The sequence below is a fragment of the Psammomys obesus genome, unplaced genomic scaffold (genome assembly GCF_907164565.1).
Source record: "Psammomys obesus unplaced genomic scaffold, mPsaObe1.curated_primary_1811, whole genome shotgun sequence".
In the NCBI taxonomy this organism is placed as follows: Eukaryota; Metazoa; Chordata; class Mammalia; order Rodentia; family Muridae; genus Psammomys; species Psammomys obesus.
In genome coordinates this window covers 8681828-8703414 of record NW_026586173.1, presented here as the reverse complement: position 1 = coordinate 8703414, position 21587 = coordinate 8681828, and the positions used below count along the sequence as shown (strand labels likewise).

Genomic DNA, 21587 nt, shown 5'->3' with positions numbered 1-21587 from the left:
TCTTCTTCATCTTGCCTTAGTCTTCTGGGTCCCACCTAAATTGAAAACATGAGTGGTTTCAGGCAAGTTGGCAGACAAACCTGAACTGAGCCATGTTTGCCCAAAATGAGTGGTTACTACAGTGTTCATTACTTTTTACCATCCCCTGAAAAAGAAGGCAAGTGTTGGAGTAAGGCTGAATGTTTTGTTCCCAGTGTGTCAGAGATGAGACAGTGTTAAGAAGGACAGACCACAGAATCTAGTGGACCATGGGCACAATGCCTCCAAAGCCATAGGGCTTCCTTTAATTAGAGACACCATTAAAACAAATGTTCTTTAAAATACAGCCATTGAAAAGACAACACATTAAGAAACATGTAAACACTGCAGCTTCTTACTTACAAGTTGCACTGCTTGGTTTAGTACCTACGCACTCCAGGTTTGGGAACCTTAAAGGATGGGGATGGGAGTCCCCCCACACTTTCACAGTTGGCAGAGGAAAGAAAATGGGGGCAGAGTCAGAGAAAACAAGACCTGGCTTGTGCACAGCTCCTGAGAGAAACAAAGCATATTCTACCTTTTAGTTCTCTTTCTTAAGAAAGGCTTAAGATATTAGCAAAGTTGGAAAATGAATTTGTGTTGTCAGCTGGGAGGCAGAGAAATTGACAAATGCTTTTAATGAGATATTAAAAGGAGGCACAGGAGTGTCTAGTCTCATACCCTGAAAAAGGCAAGAGCACAAAACCTACCTCCCTCATATGCTAGGGCCCAGCCTTGATATCCAAGGACAGCTGGAGGGGTGAACCTGTTCCCATGGGGATTGTATGTCACACCTAAACTTGGGGTCTGGCATTGAAAAAAGTTTACTTTCCTTAGCTCTGCTATCCCCAGTCATCCCAAGTGTCTCTCATCTGAACTCTGATCCATTAGCCCCAACCCACCAAAGTCAGAAATTGGACTGACTTCTGAGAGGGGTCCCCATTTTCTATACAAACTGAAAGATGACACAGGAACAAATCCTTTACTTTCCAAATCACAGAGAACACAGACCAGCACATACTGTACTTGTTGAACATCAGGTCCACTTGATCTTCCAACAGAAGATAATCCTGGTCATTCCCAGACAAGGCAGAAAAGACAAGTCAACCCCTTTATTACTTGCAGGCCCAAGCACAGAGCATGAGGGATAACTGCCTCTTCTCTAGTATCCAAGAGTTTTCCTATTTTTTTTTTTTTAAATTAAACAAAAAACCAGTGGTCCTAAACTTGAGCCAGTGAACTGGTGAAGTTAAAGACATAATTTGGCAAGCAGAATTATTCTGAAGTTAGGGTAGCAGGGTCTTGTGCAGGGGCCCATCTTCCCTTAACTTGTAGACAGTAGGATGAAAGGGTTTGGAGTGGGAGTAACAAAACTTCTACATGCCTGAAACCAAGGCCAGTTCCAGAAATCAAGTGGAGGCAAGGGTTAAGGACAGATCTCTTTAGGGAGGCAAATGGATCCAGCCTCTTCTCAGGGTCTATACTAAAGGAAACAGACCCTCTGCTTAGTGCTCATGGATAATTTAAAATAATTCCCTAGAACAACCCAGACGTTGGGCTGTCGAGCAGAGTCATGTGGTGAAGGCAGACAGTTGCCTAGCCTGATGTTTCCCCCTCAGAAGATCTAGCTTAGCCCCTTGGCCGTCCATGTATGACATGTTCTCAGGACTTCTTGATGGCCCTGTTTCTCACAAGTGAGAGGACAGTCAGCTCCAGACCCTTCCTTAGGCTTCTGCTCCTGTATGGTTCCTGACAAGCTACAGAAGATGGAGAAGAGAGGTGTCTGGTCCCAGTAGTGAGAGGCCAGCGGTGACTGGAAACTTCAGAACACCACATCCCAGACGCCCCGAGAGGTAGCTTCCTCATCTTGAGTCTTCCTCCAACTTAGATGAGACAGGCCCAATAGGCCCAACAACTTCTGCCACTACCTCAAAACAGTCAAAGGGAACATAAGACGTGACTACCCAGAGCCCTGCTGGCAGGACATACTCAGCTTCTGTGTCAGGAAGCCCAGAGCGCCTGGAGCCAAGGATGTGTGCTCTCAACTCTGCTTTAAGGCTTGAGACAGCCTTGACAGACAGCTCATTCCCAAGGGAGGGACTAGCTTCCAGATTGTTTCCTGTCCCTATCCCTACCTAGGGTGCAGAATCCCAGGGAGACTGCTGCCCAACCCAAGCCCCTTAAGTTCTTCAGAGAAAAGAATTTAAGTAAAAAACATGATTTGTTTTCAAGGTTGCAAGTAACGGCCAGTTGAGCTTCACACCATCCGCCCCTCCCCCAGTCGCTGGTGTTTGGTAGATGGGTGCTGCGGTGGAAGCCCAGCAACTTCTTGGCCCCAAGGGCCTACTGCCTGCTGTTGTTGTCAGACAGTTGGCCGGGGGTCCGCACCTCACCCAGTGAGGTTGTGCCCTCGAAGCGTTGTGAGGCAATGGCTGCCTGGTGGGACATGCTCTTCCGCACGATGTCACCTTTCCGCCATAACACCACTTCCTACAGAGTTGGAAGAAGGGGTAATACGGTACTTGAGAGAGGCTTGGGGTTGCTTTTCTCAGGGGTTCCCACCTGGGTCCCAGGGAATTTCCAGGAATAACTTCCTTTGCTCATCTCTCACCAAAGCTGTGGCTCCTAATACCCGTGTCCCTAGTGTAAGCCACAAAAATAGGAGTTAGACCCGAGAAAGCAGAACCTAGGTATCAACTAGGAATCACACTCCTGCTGTAGGGTTCTAGGCAATCCTGTGTTTCTACCTCTTGGTATAATAACAAGTGATAGAAGCTTGACTATTTTCTTTTAGCATTTTCCTTTAAGTGTCAAGATGGCCCACTGTGGAAATGGTGGCCTTTCTGTGCTATGCCCAAAGGGACCCAGGATCCTGGAGGAGGCACCCACCTGCTGCTTGAAGTAGCGTCGTTCCTCCTCATCTATCAGCACCAAGTTGAGGTAATAGCGCACAGAGAACTTCTTATTTATGTCCCGCATGGTGGGTGTGAGCTCATAGCCAGCCAGGAAGAGCCTGATGGGGATGGACTCACCTGTAGGGGGTGAAGCAAAAATGAGGGCAAGGAGCACAAAAGGCACTGTCATATAATCCCCATTCTGGCCGCAGCAGGTCAGACTACAGCTAAAAAGGCTTCTGCCCTCTATGCTTTCTAGCAGTTTCCACCGCTTTCCTGTGGCTCAAAACATCCTACTACCTCCCTGTTGCAGAAAGCAGTGAGGAACCCTGGCTGAATGGCACAAGGGAAACATTAGACACCATTTGGTATATGTAATGTGCCTTGTTCCTTGGTGGTGGTGGTTGTGTTCTTCCTCCTCCTATTCTCCTCTTCATCATTTGAAACATGGTCTCTATGTGGTTCTTGCTGGCCTTGAACCCACAGAAATCCCCCTGCCTCGGCCTTCCAGGTGCTAGAATTAGAAGTGTAAGCCAGTAAGTCTAATAACTGGGTTTCTTTTTCTTTTAAAAATGTTTCTTTTAAGCTGTGTGTGGTGGTGCAGGTCTGTAATCCCAGAACTCATGGAGGCAGAGGCAGGTGGATCTCTGTGTATTCAAGGCCAGCCTGCTCTGTAAAGCAAGTTCAGGACAACCAAGACTACACAGAGAAACTGTCTCAAAAAATAAAATAATTTTGTTTTGTTTTTCTTATAAAGATTTATTTTGTATTGATGTGTATGTTTACATCTATATGTGAGTATGTACATGTGTGTACAGGTATCTGAGGCAGCCAGAAGAAAGTTAGAGTTATAAGAGACTGAGCTGCCTGATGTGAGTACTGGGACCTCAACACAATAGCAGTGAGTATTCCTAACCACTGAGCTATCTCTCCAAAAGTTATCCCTCCCTGGAAACCAGTTACTGTATGCCCCAGAATACATCTCCACTCTAACAATGATCTGCACTAGGGTAGTCCAGAAAACAGAAAACTCATTCTGGACCTTGTTCTCCAGGGGCCAGTTTACTTCTGAGTACATCTATAGCTTTCATGTGAGAAATCAGAGAATACAGTGACATATTTTAGGTCCTATCATACTCTAATAAGAGGAACAAAATGAGGGCAGTAATTCTACTGAGAAAGGCCAATCTTAAGCTAAATATAAATGAATCTTTAATTATCTGCTTTTCTATGCTGTTTCTCTGTGACCCATTTCATTTGTTCAGGAAAAAAATCACAGTTGGCTCTGCTTGCACAACTGGTCAGATTATGGAACGTGAGAGGGTCTGATACAGTGAACACTTATGAATCTGCCCTGTCTCCAGTATTATGCACGGCACAATGTGACATCTTCCTTCCATTGGGAATGTACTACTACCCAAAGTGAGAGGAGACCTTCATTCTCGATTGCTACAAAGCTGATGAAGAAAGTAATTGATTGCTATTTCCCAGGAACCATCCAGATTCCCAAAGAGCCAAGAGCTGTCAAGCCTTCTCATCCTAGGGACCCTGTGGTGCACAAGGAGGTTCCAGTGATTCCTACTGTTGTCTGAAGCCCTTGTAGTATTGGCCGACAATCTAGTGGTGCACTTTCATGGCAGGCAAATGAATTCCTAGAGTGAAACATTTTACTGTAGCTAGAACTAAGCAACGAAAATGACTAGAGTACATTGATCTCGTGTCCTGAGCAGCAGAACATGTCAGAATGCCAAGAGGAAAAGGCAATTAAATATTCAAATATATCTTAAATCAGGGTCTCTTGTAGCCTAAGTAGACCTTAAACTCTCTGTAGCCAAGAATGACAATGAATTCCTCTTGGCCTCCACCTGCCTGGGAGGTGAGACAACAGGCATGTGCAAGCAGACCAGCTGAGATGAAATCTTAAGTATTAGTCAATATATAAACAAGGCCAGTGTGGGACTGGTGTGGCTGTGGATGGACTAGGAAGCTGAAATTCCACAGACTCAAGCTTTTCCCTCTCTTTTTCACTTGAGTGCTGGGGACTCCCATAAGTTCTACACCTGTGTGGGCTATATAGTGAGACCTTGTCTCAAAAAAGAAAAACAAAAGATATTTTACTTCAACAATTTGAGCCCTTCCCAAATTATGAAATTCTGTACATGGCCTGGGAGGAATTCGTAGCAGGGCCCTAGGCCACAAGGCTCACCTCGAACTGGTGCCCCGTCCATGATTTCATACTTGGCTATTGTGTCATTCTCATGGTACACATTGGGACCTGTGCCGGTTGTTTCCCGTTTGATGATGTCAATCTCCATGTGCTTGATTTTGATTCTCACCAACAGGAAGTATATCTTCCCTACAATGACATCTTTCAAGTGGTACCTGAAGAAGAGAAGGTAGAGGAAGTAAGATGGTGGTGTAGTGTTTCAGAACGAGGGACCCTGTCTAGAAAGCCCTGAGGGTGAGAGATGTAATGGAGGTGTATGCTCAACCTCACTATCGGAATAGTTTCCTATCCTTTATTGGAATCTGTGTGACTCTCTTCTTCCACATCCTGCTCAAAGGAAGATACATTTCATTTAAACATTAATATTTGTTTATCTTCTCTGTCTCCACAGGATACACCCTTAATTTTGGTTTGGTCTGGGTTTTGTTGTTGCTGTTGTTCGGTTTTGTTTTCTAGAGAGGGATTCTCTGTGTAGACTTGACTGTCCTGGAACTCACTTTGTAGACCAGGCTGGCCTAGAACTCACAGAGAGCCACTGCCTCTGCATCATGAATGCTGGGATTAAAGGTGTGCACCACCTCACCCAGCTGTACCTTTAGTATTTTTTAAATGTATGTGTTTTTCTAATGTATTAAGACAGTCTCAGGAACAAGGGAATCAAGTCTCTTCCTCCCACTTTACTCTCCATACAATGTCGTTAGGGAACTGGGCTTTAACACTTCCTTGTAAATAGTTCTGTTTGCTCCAGGCTAGGCAGCCCAGCCAGAAGCAGAAGCACAAAACAAGTCAGTCTCCCTCTGCACCACTGCTTGCACTCTGGACTCTACTTGCATGACTTATGCTTCATGAGCTCCTAGGAATTTAGCTATGTTGCATAACACTTTCCAACCCTTTCAGTCTTTCTCTGTGGGCTAGCCAAGAGTGCTGGCAGTCTGTGTATACACAGTCCTGTATCAGGTGTGCCAGAAAGAACACTCTTCAAACCTGAGGCTCACACTCATACCAGGTGACCCTTAGCAGAGATTTCAGAATTGGGCCTCCTGGGCCTCCTTACTTGATGGATGGGGGGAAAAAAAGTTGTAAAAGACTCAATCATTCAACTGCATGTGATGGGTTCAAATAGGCAATTCCTAGTTTCCAGACTTCAGTGCTCCCCACCATTTACTATACTGTTGCTTACAGTCTACTAAAAGCTACTGACTTTGAGCAGCTAACTCAACACCTACAGGTATAGCAGGGCGCCACCAGCAGCCTTTCTCAGGGATATAGAAGCTACATGGATGCTAAGGTCTTCTATCTATACTCATAAATGAAGCATCCATTTACTATAACGAAACCTAACACAGGAGCACACCCATGTGAGAAACATGTTTCATGTTCCCTTATGGTGTAACCTGTTATACAAGGAGAGGGTAAGACCAGGAGTATCTATTTCTATACTAGGAGTATCTATTTCTAGATTGACTCTAAAATACCTTTAATTCAAAAAGCAACTGATGAGTAGCTGCCTTAGGCTCTTAGAGATAGACAGCATTGCTGCCGCTTGCTGCCTTCATCAGAGTACTGGTTGCAGGATCAGTGGACAGGGCTAAGCTGAGTAAGGAGACTGGTGGTGGTGGTGGTGGTGGGGATTCCTTTCTAGCATCTATTCCCTATCCCAATAGGTAGGCCAGGATAAGTAGGGCTGGCTTTAGGTCACAATAGTTATTTTACTGGGCCTCACTAGGTTCCAAGCCAGGGAGCAGAGGAACATGTAACTTTATTTCACAATTATTCTTGGAGTCAAGTTACCCTCCTGGTTTACAAACTGTTCCGCCAGGCATGCCGCCTGTAACCCCAGCACTTTTGAGGTAGAAGCAGGATCACAAGTTTGAGGCCAAGCCTGGTCTACATAGTTGAGTCTTTCTCTTCTCTATATTCCTAAGGCTGTAGTAGGCAGATTGGCTCTCCTTAAGTCCTGGTCTCCCTTGGGGGAGACCACTGCTGTAGAAGGGTAATCAAAACTGTAGATGATCCTTTCACTTCAGGATTGATCTCCAAATACTTTCAGGAATAGATTATATTCCAAAGAAAGATGCAGGAGTGCCAGAGAATTCTGTGGTTTACAAGCAATTACATATTTTCATGTTCTAATAGCAAATACAACTTAAAACACAGCTTCCCAACTTGCCAGGTAAAGTTATTATGAGACCTTTGTAAAAATGCACTAGGCATTCTGCACTGTAACTCATGTTGACTCAGGAAGGAAGCAGGCCATTGCCGGTGCATGGTTTCATCACTTTGATTTCACTTTGATTTCTAAGGCAGGGCGCAAACAAATGATAACAGCATTGTGTTCTATGATTATTCTCACATATGGAAGGAAGTGGCTTTACCAAGCATCCAAAACAAACAACTGAAAAGCTAGTTTAGCTTGACTTTGAAAGTGTAGCTTCTATTTCATGGCCCATCTATCCATAACTAGCCTAGCATGTACTGTACTACTTTGCAGCTGTAGCTCAGGACACTTACTTGGATTTGTTATACTCAAATTCAATGTGCAGGCAGTCTTCAATCCCGACTTCCATCTTGATGGATGAGTTCAGCTCCGGGTAGGTACTAAGTGTGTGAACTACAATATCCATTTCTTTGACAACATCATTGAGGCGGCGGCTAATGGTGGCTCGAAGGAAATAGCTGTAAGAGATGGAGTCATCACAAGTGAATACTTCCAGACTCTAGATGCTACACCAATGAGACAACAAAATGACCTACCTGAGTGCAGATCCCTACAGTAGGCAATGTTTACCCCTTTGGGGCTTTATACCTCTTTGAGAATTTATGGGCCTTTTTTTTTTTTTTTTTTAGAAAAAAGTATACATACGCACCTACATACATATCAAAGCCTTTCTTCAAAATCCATTTGGGAGTTCATGACCATGAACTAAGAACTTTGAGTGATTTTTTTGCTTTCTACTCCAACAGATTGTTTTAAAGGCTTTTTATGTCCCCCACCACTATGTAGCGGCTGTGTGGAGGGTTTGTTTATTTATCTAACTCCTGGCTTTCTGAGCACAGAGATCTAGCCCATACATTTACATGACACTCCACTAAACAATATCTGGCCAATAAAAGTGAGGAATAGGAAATGGAGAAATGAAGCCAAGTGTTCATTTCAGTAGTCTTTCTTAGCTCAGCCTGTGCTAGGCATCGAAGAAGAACAATACAATCTCAAGGGAAGCTCCCAATCTATAGGGAGATGAGCAAACAGAAAAATCAAGATAGGGAATGGATAATTCAAAAACTGTAATTCAGGTTTATGAGAACAAAAGTGACTCTAAGAACAAAGCTACATATAATGCAACAAAGTAGCAATGAAATCTCTGAATTAATTGGAGGAGGCAGTTGCATGGTAGAGTACAGGTTTGAAAGAAGATACATAAGTGAACCCTAAAGGTTTAACAGCCACTCAGGACTGCCTTTCCAGCATCCTAGTCCCCTGGGTACATTACTATGCTAACACCCTCAAGAAAGAACCCCCTTAGTTATAATTTCTTCTGAGCGATCCTTTAATAATCCAAGTACCTGCTAAGCATTACTGGAAAGCTAACAAAGGCATGCTGGCCACATCACCTACACACGCAGGCTACTAACTCTGTGTGGCACTGACCCCTTCTAGGCTGTCCTTTTTATTTCCCTCAGTAACCTCTGCCAAAATTGTACAAGATATTTGTCCCTAACGCTTTCTAATTGCACAGGTCTCAAATCCATCTCGCTGTCTGTAGAAGACTGAATTTTACTCTACTAAATATTCAAGTAAAGATCTCTAATTCTTTTCTGTTTTATGCTGTTTTTATTTAGGGCATAAGTATGCCACTGCAACTGAACATAGTTTTGTTGTGGGATTTTTGTTTTGTTTTGAGACAGAGTTTCACTCTAGAGTTCTGGGTGGCCTGTAACTTGCTAAGACCAGGCTGGCCTCAAACATAGAGATTCATCTGCCTCTGCTTCCTAAATGCATATACCATCATGCCTGATTGAATGTAGCTTTTTTCTGTTTGTCTTTGAGATAGGGTCTCACTATTAGCCCTGGCTGGCCTAGAACTCACAGAGATCGCCTGCCTCTTTCTCTAGTGCTGGGATTAAAGGCATGTGCCACCATGACTGTTGTGGTCACAGGTGTCAGATTATCTGTTCCAGGCTCAGGGTCCAATTATTTTGGATCTACTACTGAAGGGAACTGCCGGATCACACAGTGATTCTGTTGAATTATGAATGTGTGTGTGTGTTGCTGGGGACTGAGCCAATGCCTTGAATATTCTTCAAGTATGTGCATATGCAGCTCCTACTAAGTTATACTTTCAGCTTATTTAGTTTTGAGGAGCTACCATATTGTTTTCAATACCTTTCTTCCTGATGTAAAAACACTAAGGCAAATCTACTGGGGTGGGAGTGGGAATTACCAAGCATGGTAGCTGAGGGGACTCTAGCCAACTCAAGCATGGCAAACAGGCCTTGCCCTTCTCCTCAATTCCCTCCGCCTTGCTAAAAACCATTATATTACATTGTTAATGCTAGCCATCAGGATCTATTCCCTTATTTGGCCATTTTCTCCTCCTGAAGCTGACCACCAAAGTCCAGCTATCAAAGTATTAAGGTCTAGAAATCAAAAGCCCCCTTTGGCTCAGCTAATTAATATGCCTAATTAAAATTAAATACCTCATCCTAACACAGGTTTTCTCCTTTTACCTTTAGAAACTGTCGTTTGCCTATGGGCCACTTCTGTCTCCTCTCTATCCAGAGGCAATCCTTTGTCCCTATGGGCAAATAACCCTATCCCAACTCCTTTGTTCCCTTTCCCCTCTCCCCAGTCCTAAATCTCCTGTTTTTGTCCCCTATTCCCTGCCCTTTGACCCACTGGGCAAACACACCTTCTTTGTGCTAAGAACTTGGGTCTTGAGGGTCCTGAGCCAATACTGACCACTTGGGTGGCACACAGCTGTAATCCCAGCACTCAAGAGATGAAGGAGGGGAATGCAAAGTTTGAGGTCAATTTAGACTACATAACAAGACTGTCAAAACCTTTTTTAAGACAATTCCCATAGCCAAGCTAAATGACTACTAAATTATCTTCACTGGGGCTTTCTCCACAATGACAGGATGAGTCTCTGTCTTTAGTGGGAATTCAGGTACAAATATTTCAAAAGAGTCTATAAACAGAGTTCTGATGGATGGAGGGAAACCCGAAGAAAGAAAGGGAGATGTTGTCTTGCTGTAATCCTCACCATCCAGAGTCCAGGCTGTGGGTGGTGAAAACAAGTGGATCTTGTGAGATAGGAGGGTAATCAGAGTGACAGGGAAGTCTGCTTCATCCCTGTGATGTCACATCCAAGAGTCTAGAACTGCTGGGCTTTTTTTGTTTTTGTTTGGGTTTTTTTGGTTTTGTTTTTGTTTTTTTGAGTTTTTCAAGTCAGGGTTTCTCTGTGTAGCCTTGGCTGTCTGGACTTGCTTTGAAGACCAGGCTGGCCTCTGCCTCCTGAAGTGCTGGGATTACAGGGGTGCACCACCATGCCCAGCTCATGGATTCATTAGCTTTGTTATTTATGACTCCTGGGATGGGTCCCAGATGATGTACTGCTAGTCAAGTGCATCACTAAGCCGAATGCTTGGCCGTGTCCATGTTTGAAAGGCTCAGTTATGCTGTGTAACACTGCTTTCTTATCTCTGCCAAAAGAGGAGGAAGACAGATCTAGAGTTAGAATCTTAAACAATGCTTTAAATTACAGAGTCCGAAATGACACTGCCAGATGGGGAGGGGTCACGACCTCTGTGAACCAAGCTGGGATGTCTGACTGCAGCCACCTTAGGTATGAAAGCCAATTACTAGATTTTCAAAAATTTTAAGAAATGGTTGTTTAAAATAGCTGCGATTTAAATTATATAAACATAATTAAATGAATTATCTTAGAAACAAGTGCAATACATAACTAAAATCCCTTTGCTTCATCATCATTTTCCTACAGTCTATGAAGCCCTTGGTCTTGAGGGACTCCATGGGGTGGTAATGTGTAAAAGGTCATGGTGACCACATTCATGCTCAAAGATGGCCATGGGAAGGCTTTGCCCCAAGGGAACCCAGTATTGACACCACTGCTGGCAGTGCTCTTCCTTCTTAGTAGCTATACAGAGACCCTTAAAAGCCAGGAAGCTTCAGGCCCTGCCCCCACAGGACAGGTTCAGGGGCACAACAGAAACAGCAGAAACCACTTACCGTAGCTTCACATTCTGCCCTGTGTAGGATTCATACGGCTTTTCCACGTGAGTAAACTCAAAGTCGAAGGCCTGTGATTGGGTGATCTCTCCTGGCCGAGCCAAGTCCTTCACCAAAGACACAAACTCATGGTGGTTCCCACGGTCATAGTAGAGTTCTGGAGAGAGAACAAAGCCTTCTCTAGTTGACCTGGGCTACCACAGGTTGGAGGCACCATTCTTTTTTGAAGGCCTGGCTCCCAAACAAGACTTGTGACCTTGTGTTAGAGTCTCTTCTTTTTCCCTGACCGCCAGCACCTCCAATGACTTCACAAAGTGCCTTTCCAAAGACACTTTCTTTTTGGTTTGTCTGAGACAGTCTTACTATATTACCTAGGTTGGCCACTAGTTCTCGGAGATAAGCAATTCTCCTGCCCCTGTCTCAAACCACTAGAATCATGCCCTGCTGACTCTTCTGCTTCACATAGTGAGAATCCATGAGATTAAAAAAGCCGGTATGATGGAGAAATCACTCATTAAGAACACTTGTTACTCTTGCAAGAGGACCTGGGTTTATTTCTGAATACCCACATGGTGGCACACATCCATCTGCAACTCTACTTTCAGGGGTCTAGTGCCCTTGTCTGACCTCCATGGGCACCAGGCATGTATGTGGTACATATACATACATGCAGGCAAAATACTCATTAAATAAATACATTAAAGACACCAATAAATATATAAATAGATAGATAGATAGATAGATAGATAGATAGATAGATAGATAGATGCCAATGTGATGCTCCAGGCCATTGCTCCTGTTAGTAATCCACTGACTATGCACCAATAAATGTAAGGAAATTCTGAGATGGTTAGAACAGACTCAGGGAGCAGCTTTTCAGCATGTATCAAGAGAATTAATATATAAAATAGGGCTCCTTGCTAACATTCCTGATATTTGCAGGATATGCATTGTTACTTCATTTATTTTTTTTTTAATTTTTTAAAGACTTATTTATTTATACAATACTCTGCTTGCATATGTGCCTGTACACCAGAAGAGGGCACCAGATCTCATTATAAATTATAGGTTATAGCAACCATGCGGTTGCTGGGAATTAACTCAGGATGTTTGGAAGAACAGCCAGTGCTCTTAAGAACGGCCAGCCTGGTCCAGAATTTACTATGTAGCATAGCAATCCTTCTGTTTTAGCCTCCCAAATCCTGGGACTATGATGCAAGCCCATACCCAGCTGGCATTTCTTCACAATAAGCTCATATTATCACCAGGCCCATATTATTGTTTATCTTTCTGTATTGTACAACTCAAGAATTAAGTTTTGATATATACATGCTCTCTCTTTTCCACTTTGGACTGAAGGCCCTTTAAAGAGGAAGCCCATGCACCCTAGTTGGAGGCACTTAATTCTGCCTGTGATGCTACATGGCCACATGATAGGTCAAGCCTCATCCCTCAAATATTCTTGAGTTCAAGCAATATGCTAGGCTGTACCCCACAGGAAGGAAATGAGCTAAAACCATGGAGCCATTGCTTGAGAGACATGTCCACTGCCCCTCAGCCTGGTCCTGGTTCTCAGCATCTCTAAGGTATCATCTATCTCTCAGAGACACTCAGGGGTGACTGTTCTGTGTACTTGCTCTGGGTCCAGCTCCAAAAGTGCAAGATCTGAAGCCTTGATTGGAATCAAAACCTTTCTGGGTTTAAGAAACCAGATTTCCTGACTTTCTGGTGCCAGTGAAGTATCCAGCTCTGTCTTGGGGAGAAGTCCATCTCCAGACAAAGAGAAACAATTTTAGCTGTTAATCTTAACCTGACTGCAAGATCCCCCCAACACTCCATGAGCTTCTCCTGACATGCTCATTCCACGGAAGCTTTCCCTTGGTTTGGAGGTTTGGAAGCAGAGTGTTGAAAGATTTACCCAACTTGAGCTAGGGGTACAGTTCAGTGGTTGAATACTTGTTTGGTATGCATGAGGTAGCCCTGGGTTTCACAGTAGCATTAGGAAAAGAAAAGAAGAAAAGAAAAAGAAAAGGGAAGGAAAAGAAGAGAAAGAGAAAGAAAGAAAGAAAGAAAGAAAGAAAGAAAGAAAGAAAGAAAGACCAAAACTAAATAAATAAGCAAACAAAATTCCAAAGGCATTTATCCAATTTATAAAAGTGGTAATAATACAGATAATTCCATTCTAGTGATGCTATTACCATACAAATATAAAAGGTATCCTGTGGCTAATACATGTAGTTTATTACCTACCTAGTTATATTTTGATCAATTTTTTTTGTTTGTTTGTTTAGTTTGGCTTTTGAGACAGTGCCTCTCTGTCTTGGAGGAACTTACTATGTATTCCAAGATGGCCTCGAACTCACTTGAACTCACAGAGATCCACCTGCCTCTGCCCTGAGTGCTAGGTATTAAAAAAAGCATGTGCCTCCACGTCCAGCTACCAGTCCATTATTACAAATAATCTACTTCCTTTTCCAAATACTAAGTGTTCTCAGCAGTGGGTGGCATGATAGGTAGTGAGTAATAACCCACAAATCCACTAAAGAGAGACAACAGTTCCAAATTATGTAGAAGAAAGTGAGTAACCCAGTAACTAACTATGTGCCACCAATAAAGTAGGAACATTTGGAGAAGGACCGGGCAGGTCTGAGCTGGCCATCTTTGGAAATCTTCCACTCAGTCTTGCAACCTAGCCTGGTAGAAGGTGCTGGCTCATGTTAGAACTGATCTCCTAACTTAGCAACCCTGTACCTCAGTTCATGTGCAATGGATTTTGGTCCCAGTTCCTATGAATTCATATAAGAAGCACATCGACCCAATGTCCATAAACTTCCAACGGAAAATTGCAGTATCAAGAGAAAAACAGAAAAAACAAAACAAAACAAAACAAAACAAAGGCAATGATGATACAGCCCAAAGGCAACATGAAAAATAAACAAAACAGAGGCAGTTCAGTTCAGAGCGTGTTCAGGCTACCGGTATCTGAGGGTCCTAACACAGTACCCTACCTAGTCCAGCAGAGGATCTGAGTAGAAGTCCTTTTCTATGCAGCATCACACTCTCCCCAGTGCTTTTCTTCCTATATCACATCCCTGTCAGTGCCTATGTGAAATTCCATGAGAGAACACTGTGGTTTGAGGAGAGCTAGAATGGTCTTTTGTTGTTTGGTTAAAGCAGGTCTTGCCACATAGCCCAGACTGGCTTTAAATTCCTGGTCATTCTCCTGGTTCATCCTCCCTAGTGCTAGGATTATAGGCGTATACCATCACATCTAGCCTGGAATGGCCTTTTTGATTTGTAATTTTATAAGCAATTTGGAATGCTTCTGCCAATACTGTGGCCAAAGGGACAGAAACAGAGCTTTGCACTGCTATTTGCTAGAAAGGTTGGTTTCATTTTGAATAAATTAAGGCAGAAAATCCAAGTGTTCTAGCAAGAGGCCTAGCCCCTAAGAGACTATAAAAGCCTTTTGTCCATCCCAAAGCAGCAGCTAGAGTCATCCCAAACATGACAGCTCTTCAGGCTAGAAAGAAAAACTGAACCCCTACTTCCATTTTTTTCCCCAAGTAACTTCTGTCATTAGTTCCCTTCTTTACTCAAAAGGAGGAAATGATTTTTGCACTCAGGATGTTTTCAAATAATACCTACCACCAATGGCCAAGAAGTGAGGTTGCCACCGTAGAAGGATATTAAGCCATCTTTACACCACAGGCTAAAGCTCTGAGTCACCCTGGGACCAGCTTCTAGGCTTCCACCACATATAGTCAAGGTATCATGTCAGACTTGGGAGAAATATAAAGCATCAAGAGCTTCCTTTACCCCTGACTTTCCTAGCCTGTTTGCGGACCACATGGTCACGATTCCTGCTTGCTACAGCTCCACTAAAGCTCCTGCGTCTGGCAGACCCATAGGAACAATTATACCTTGGGGTTGTACATACACAATTCTGCTCTGTGCAAATCTAGGCCCTGCTGACAACTTAGTAAGTCTGCCAGAATCGATCCAGTTAACCTCCACATGCTTTTTCACTTGGTATTTCAAGAGTAAATGAATTAAAATAAAAGTCTCTGGAGTTTTTGAAAGGAAAGGCTTATTAGTACTGATGAGCTCATTAAACACTTTGTAAAAATTAGCTATTTGGCTCTGGGGTATAAGAATATGTGTGTCTGTCCATAGCTGCAAGTTTGACCTTCTAATTATATTTAGTTCATCTAACCCCATTAGCCTCCAAAGTTTTCAGATCAGGCTTACATCTACCAGTGTTTCCCAAAGGATTCCAGCAGGAAAATGGCCTTTTCTTATAAACTATGCAGTAGCTCCCTCAGTGCTCTCTCTATACTACTTATCTTTCTAATTACACTGGTCTTACCTAGAAGACTTGCTTACCACACATTTATTGGCATTGTTCCAACCGAGACTGCTATCAGAAGCATGCTAGGTATAGGGAGGACAGCAGCTAAAAATCAGAGGGTTACAAAAACATCGATCTAAATGAAGAGCTGGCAACATATTACTCTCTGGAGAAAATATTCGAACTGTAACATCAGAGCAGTTGCTGCAGGACCTCGTGAGCCACAGGTCTGGTAATTCCTCTTTTCAACAGGGAGAAGTAATTTCAACTTGAAATAGGAATATGATATAAAAAAATACATAAAGACAAGTAAGCTGACATCAGATTTACTAGCTCTCACATCAAAGATTCCTTAAGAAGATGCTATTCCAACAGGTGCATGATGGTCATGTGCCACCTAAGTTCTCAGGGCTTGACTGGGATTTCTAGCTACATAGCTCATTATTGTGTCCTGCACAAGCATGTGCAAGAAACCCAGCTGCTTCATCTAGACTGTCCTTTCTGTCATTAAAGTAATTCTAGGGATGTGCTCCAGAGTTGTGGAATACTTGCCTGGTAGAGCTATGGCTCTAAGTTTGTTCCTGGATTCTAAAGAAGACAAGAAAAACAAAAACAAAAAAAAAAAAACAAAAACAAAACAAACAACAACAACAACAAAAAAAAAAAACCAGAAAATAGTTTCTGTAAAATCTTAGATCTGTGTGCAATCATGCACACCTGTAATCTCAGCACTCAGCACTCAGGAGGTAGAGGCAGGCAGACTGCTGAGAGTTCGAGGCCAGCCTGGTCTATAAAGTGAATCTAGAATAGCCAAGCTATGCTATTCTAAAAACAAACAAACTTTAAATCTGAAGCAGTTACAAACAAAATTACTGAGCACTTTCCATGTGCTAGCTAGCCATTGAGACTAGAGATTAACCACTGGACTACACTGGACTAACGATGGACTGAAGGAAGTTTCAGGGCTTTAGGGGTAAGAAGAGAGACAATTAAAAACAAAAAACAAAATAAACACAAAAATAATGAAATCACAACCTGCTTGAAAAGAGGTAAGCTTGGAACTTAAAATAGCAGAAGTGATGAGTAGGCTTTCAAAGAAAAAGTACAAAAAAAAAGTTAAAATACAAGGAGAAGACACCAAAACTTTAGAAGGAACAGGATTTTTTTTTTTTTTTTTGCAGTACTAGGATTTATTAAACCCAGGGCCTTATACAGAAGAGGATTTTTATTATTTACTTCATTAAAAAATTTATAGCTGGGTGATGGTGTCACATACCTTTAATCCCAGCAATTGGGAGGCAGAGGCAGGTGGATCTCTGTGCGTTCGAGACCAGCCTGATCTACAGAGTGATTCTAAGACAGCCAATGCTACGCAGGGAAACCCTGTCTTGACAAAACAAAACAAAAAAGATTTATTTATTTATGTATCTAGTTGCTTTGTCTACATGTATGTCTGCATACCAGAAGAGAGCATTAGATTCCATGGGACTAAAGTTATAGCCTGTTGTAAAGCTGCCATATGGTTGCTTGGAACTGAACTCAGGACCTCTGGAAGAGCAGCTGGTGCTCTTTGCTGCTTCTTCTTTTTTAAGATAAGGTTTCACTGTGTAGTCCAGGCTGGCCTAGGCTACAGGATCTTCCTGCTTCAGTCTTACATATGTTGGACTTACAGGTGTATACCACCATGCCTGACTTGAAGAAGGTACTTGAAGAAGCTATCATCAGTGAGGATGAAGTTAAACAGATGAATCTGGAAAGGCAGGCTGGGACAATCTCCAGGAAGAAAATAAATATACTCTTGCTAAGGAGCTGGTGGTAAAAAAAAAAAAAAAAAAAAAAAAAAAACAGCTTTTAAGGGGATTGGCAATATGAGAATTACTTCTTAGGAAGTTCATCCTTGCAGAAGATCATGATAAGGATATAGAAGAGATGGCCAAAACAGGTTATAGAGTGAGACAAGGGAGGACAGCTCCAACCCCTCCAGGACCCCAAACAAACAAACAACCTGTTTCATCAGGAAAGAGGATAGAACTCAGTTGACGGTAAGTAACTCTCTTGGCTGTAGCTACAGTTACCCATATAGCCTGACTTTATAACAAGAGTTCCACCTACTTGATACATAGTCAAAGAATGCAATGAAGGAGAAAACCACAGAACCACAACTTCAACAAAGTTACCCACTGGCTTCGCTCTGGTGCCCTGAAGTCACTTCCTAATAACTGTCTTAGATGTGTAACACAATACGTCATTCCCTGATTCTAAGGGCAAGTCACGAAGAAAATAAATAAATACAAAGCTCAAGGAAAGTCTGAATAAGCTGGGACATCTTTAATATCAATCCGTTTTAGGAACAGAGAGATGGAGAAAGTGGGAAGAGAAACTTTTGTACCAAACATATCTAGAAAGGCTTTTTCATTATTGCTTTCATTTGAGACAAGGTCTTGCTGTGTAGCCAGACTGGCCTTGAACTCAAGATCTTCCTGGCTTACCCGCTGGAGTCCTGACATTATAAGTATATGGTTAGAAAAGTTTTTCTGATGTCTTCTCCTTGACAAAGAAATATATCTCAAGCCCAAACAATATATATACTGTTTATAATTCTGTTTTAATCTATTATTATTCTCTCGTGTAACCATGGATAATGAATACGAGTGAATACAAACTATATGCTTTAAACACCACACCCACTGCGGCTGTGAAAGGGAAGGTGGCCGAAGCAAATGCTTTAAGGCAAAGAACTGAAACATGTACTCTGTAAAAGTCCATTTGGCCAGCTAACTGGGAAGAATATAAGAAGTCTAGAGGAAGAGACTGACTCAGCGGCTGTAATTCAGTTTGTGATATAGAAGTGTCACTACATTGACGACTCTTACTTGTATAAAGAAACCCTCTAGGTGAGACAGGGAGACACAGTCCCCCCAGTAGCTCAGCATAATAACCAGGTGATTTTATTATACTTTATTTATACCTGACAAAGTTGAGGCCCCATCAGGTCAGTGTGCCAAGGCCCAGGGGAAAATTACCCCAAGAAGCAGTAAAAGGTTTTAAGAAAACTCAGTAAGGTTGCAATCTTGGAAGGAAGGATTTAGGCAAGAGACCAGGTGGGACAACCACAGGCAACGGCTCTCTGGCTACCCTGCGGTAAAATGAAAAGAGACCCTGACACCATGCATTCCTTGTAGAATGGCTCACTTCATACTGTCAGGGAACTTTCTGAGATATTCACAATCAGGAAGTGATGGTACAGACAAAGACTCAAACATACCTGTTTGTACTGGTCTTACAAAGCAAAAGAACTGATGGAGTAACTTTAAAACTCCTACTTAAAATACCAATTTCTCAGTAGGCAATTACTGGCTATTTCATATATTTATGCTTAACGTAAAATGCTTCGGGTTTATATAATCTGACCTGTGACTCTTTATGAGGTGATTTTATCCTCCAAGGGGACACGCAGCACTATCCCAAGGCACTGTTGTGTGGAAAGTGGGGAATGCCATTAGTTTCTATTCAGGAAAAAACTGTGGACACAGGTAACAACGACCAGGCTCCAAATAGCCGTCAACAGTGCTCCTGTCCTGCCACCCCAGGCAGAAGCAGGAGAGCAAGCAGTGTGAAATGCACACTCCAGTCCCTTTTCTGCTACAGCAATGCATCTTTCACATCCTGGCTTAAAAAAAAAAAAAAAAAAAAAAAAGGCCCTTTAAGAACAGCCAGTCCTCAGCTGGATTTCCTATCTCTAAATACCAGAGGGAAGATGCTTAAGGCCAAACAGCAGGTTGCAAAATCTAGCCACCAGGACTTCTTTTCCCAGTGTTCCTCCTACCAGTGTTCCCTGCTTCTGTAGAAGAGAGAAAACAAATGCTATGCTGAAGTCTTAGCATGTGAACTTATCAGGCTTTCCCAAGGAAGTCTCTAAAATCAGTGTCCGTATGTGCAGTATGGGGTACAGAGTACAGACTTTCTGACAGGTGTTCACCATCCACAAAGCATAACCTACTGGTGACTTCATGACTCAAATATTTTATTTTAGAAGTACTCAAGCGATGTGAAAACACAAAAGACTCCATATACTTAGAATTGGTGACAACCGAATCATGATGGGCAGCTCCCCAAATCTTTGTGGGATTTTGTTTTATTTTGAAACAGGGTCACACTACATAATGTCCGCTGGCCTGGAACTCACTATGTAGTCCAGGCTGGCCTTCAATTCACAGAGATCTACCTGTCTCCGCCTCCCAGTTGCTGCAGTTAAAGGCATGTACCACCAAACTCACCTGGCTCCCCAAATATTTTTTTTTTTTACTACTTTCCCTTGTCTAGTTCCAGTAAAATTAACAATATTTGAAGATGATTACTGAGCACTGCAAATTTTTGATCATTTAATTATAGCCTTTGCAACATCACTTCTTTGACTTTACGGGGAAAATTAGACAACTAAGGACTAGCATTGTAATAAAGAAGTCTGAGAAATATAGGTAGTCAGAAAGAGGCAGGCTAAAGGTATTCAAGTCATGCACATGAAAGGTCGTTCAGACGGGAGGTTAACTAAACAGAAAACATGAGCCCTGTCAACCACACCATAGTTTTAAAGGGGGGGGGGGGGATAGATGGATGGGTGGATGGGGTCACCGCTTAACTTTAGATTGAATCTGACAGCTGTAGCTGTCAACCCCACCTGCAGGTTATCGCCTAAGCACCCCACTATGAAATCCCGGGTATCAGAAGCAAAGCTGGGAGCATACAGCAGAGACAATGGGGATACCCAGGCACCAGATGAGCATCCAACCATACAGTAGGGGGCTCCCTACCGTATTTAGGCTGTCCCCACCTCCCCAGCAGCACGCTGTCACTTTTGGCATGAAAGAAGGTGATGAATGCAGGAGGGAGTCGCTCACGGGCGGGACTCGTAGGTGAGCCCCCGGCTTTAGACTGCAGTTGACAAGAACCTGTCACAGGCCTCGCAGGAGCTGGGCCCTGAAAATCTCTGCTCCCAGCCCGTCACACACTCGATTCCAGGGGCGGGCTGACGCCGAAAGGCTTGGGAGATCCCAGGCAACCGACTCACCGATCTGCCCAATGAACTCGATCTTGATGCCCTGGTGCTCTAGTCGCTTGTTGGGGTTCTTCAGAGATAGGCTCACTTTCCCGGAGACGGTTTCCCCGTCGTAGAAGAGGAAATATTTCTCCTTCTTCCCGTCCTCAGTCTTGTGCTCCGCTCGCTTCCTACTCTCCGCATCATTCAGCAAGATTTCCACCTCCACGCTCTGCCCGAAGCCGAAGAAGCTCATCGCCCCGCCTGGCCGCGCCGGTGTCGGCTCAGACTGCTCCCTCCCTCCAAGGCGCGGGCTGCCTGCGGGGAAGGCAGGCCGGAGGGCCGGCTGCGGGAACGCGCTGGACGCCGCACCGCTGCCCTGCTCGGCTGAGCTGGGCGGTGGGCGATCACCGGCGGCCTGAGCCCCTGGGGACAGGCAGGGCCGAGGAAGGCAGGCGGCTGCGGGCTGCGGCGCCCAGGGCAGCGATGCACCGACAGGCCAGGCACCCTACGTCCCCAGATCCCGGAGGTGCAGCTGCTAGGACCACGGCAAAAGGGTGCGAGCACGCGTGCCGTCGCCCACCGGGTGGGGTCCAGCGCCCAGACGCACTCTGAACTGCCTAGACTCCCGCGGTGCAACGCACCGAAGTGCTACGGCGGCGCGGGGCGGGGGAGGGGGCAGGAGAACTCCGGCCCGGATGCGAAGAGGATGCCACGCGCACGCGCACGTCTTCTTCCCACTCCTCCTCCCCTCCCCGCCTCCAGGCCCTCGGCGGGTTGCGCTCATCCGCGCATGTGCAGTGCCATAGCGC

General features: G+C 43.9%; 1 protein-coding gene across 1 annotated transcript; it reads right to left on the bottom strand.

Annotated features, from left to right (window-relative positions):
- Window positions 1-239: 239 nt before the first annotated feature.
- Window positions 240-21509, bottom strand: Vps26b (VPS26 retromer complex component B). Its single transcript, XM_055601329.1, has 6 exons — window positions 20809-21509; window positions 11390-11546; window positions 7651-7815; window positions 5119-5294; window positions 2908-3050; window positions 240-2508 (listed from the first exon to the last, which is right to left on the bottom strand). Exons 1-6 carry the CDS (start codon window positions 21029-21031, stop codon window positions 2362-2364), a joined length of 1011 nt encoding a protein of 336 aa, XP_055457304.1. The 5' UTR covers window positions 21032-21509; the 3' UTR covers window positions 240-2361.
- Window positions 21510-21587: the final 78 nt, after the last annotated feature.

Excerpts from the sequence above, each read along its gene's own strand:
- Vps26b (XM_055601329.1), bottom strand. The coding sequence starts at position 21,031 with ATGAGCTTCTTCGGCTTCGGGCAGAGCGTGGAGGTGGAAATCTTGCTG. Across the intron at positions 7,816-11,389 it reads GGGCAGAATGTGAAGCTACG|CTATTTCCTTCGAGCCACCA; the intron begins GTAAGTGGTTTC and ends CATCTCTTACAG. Across the intron at positions 5,295-7,650 it reads TTTGAGTATAACAAATCCAA|GTACCACTTGAAAGATGTCA; the intron begins GTAAGTGTCCTG and ends TCTCTTCTTCAG.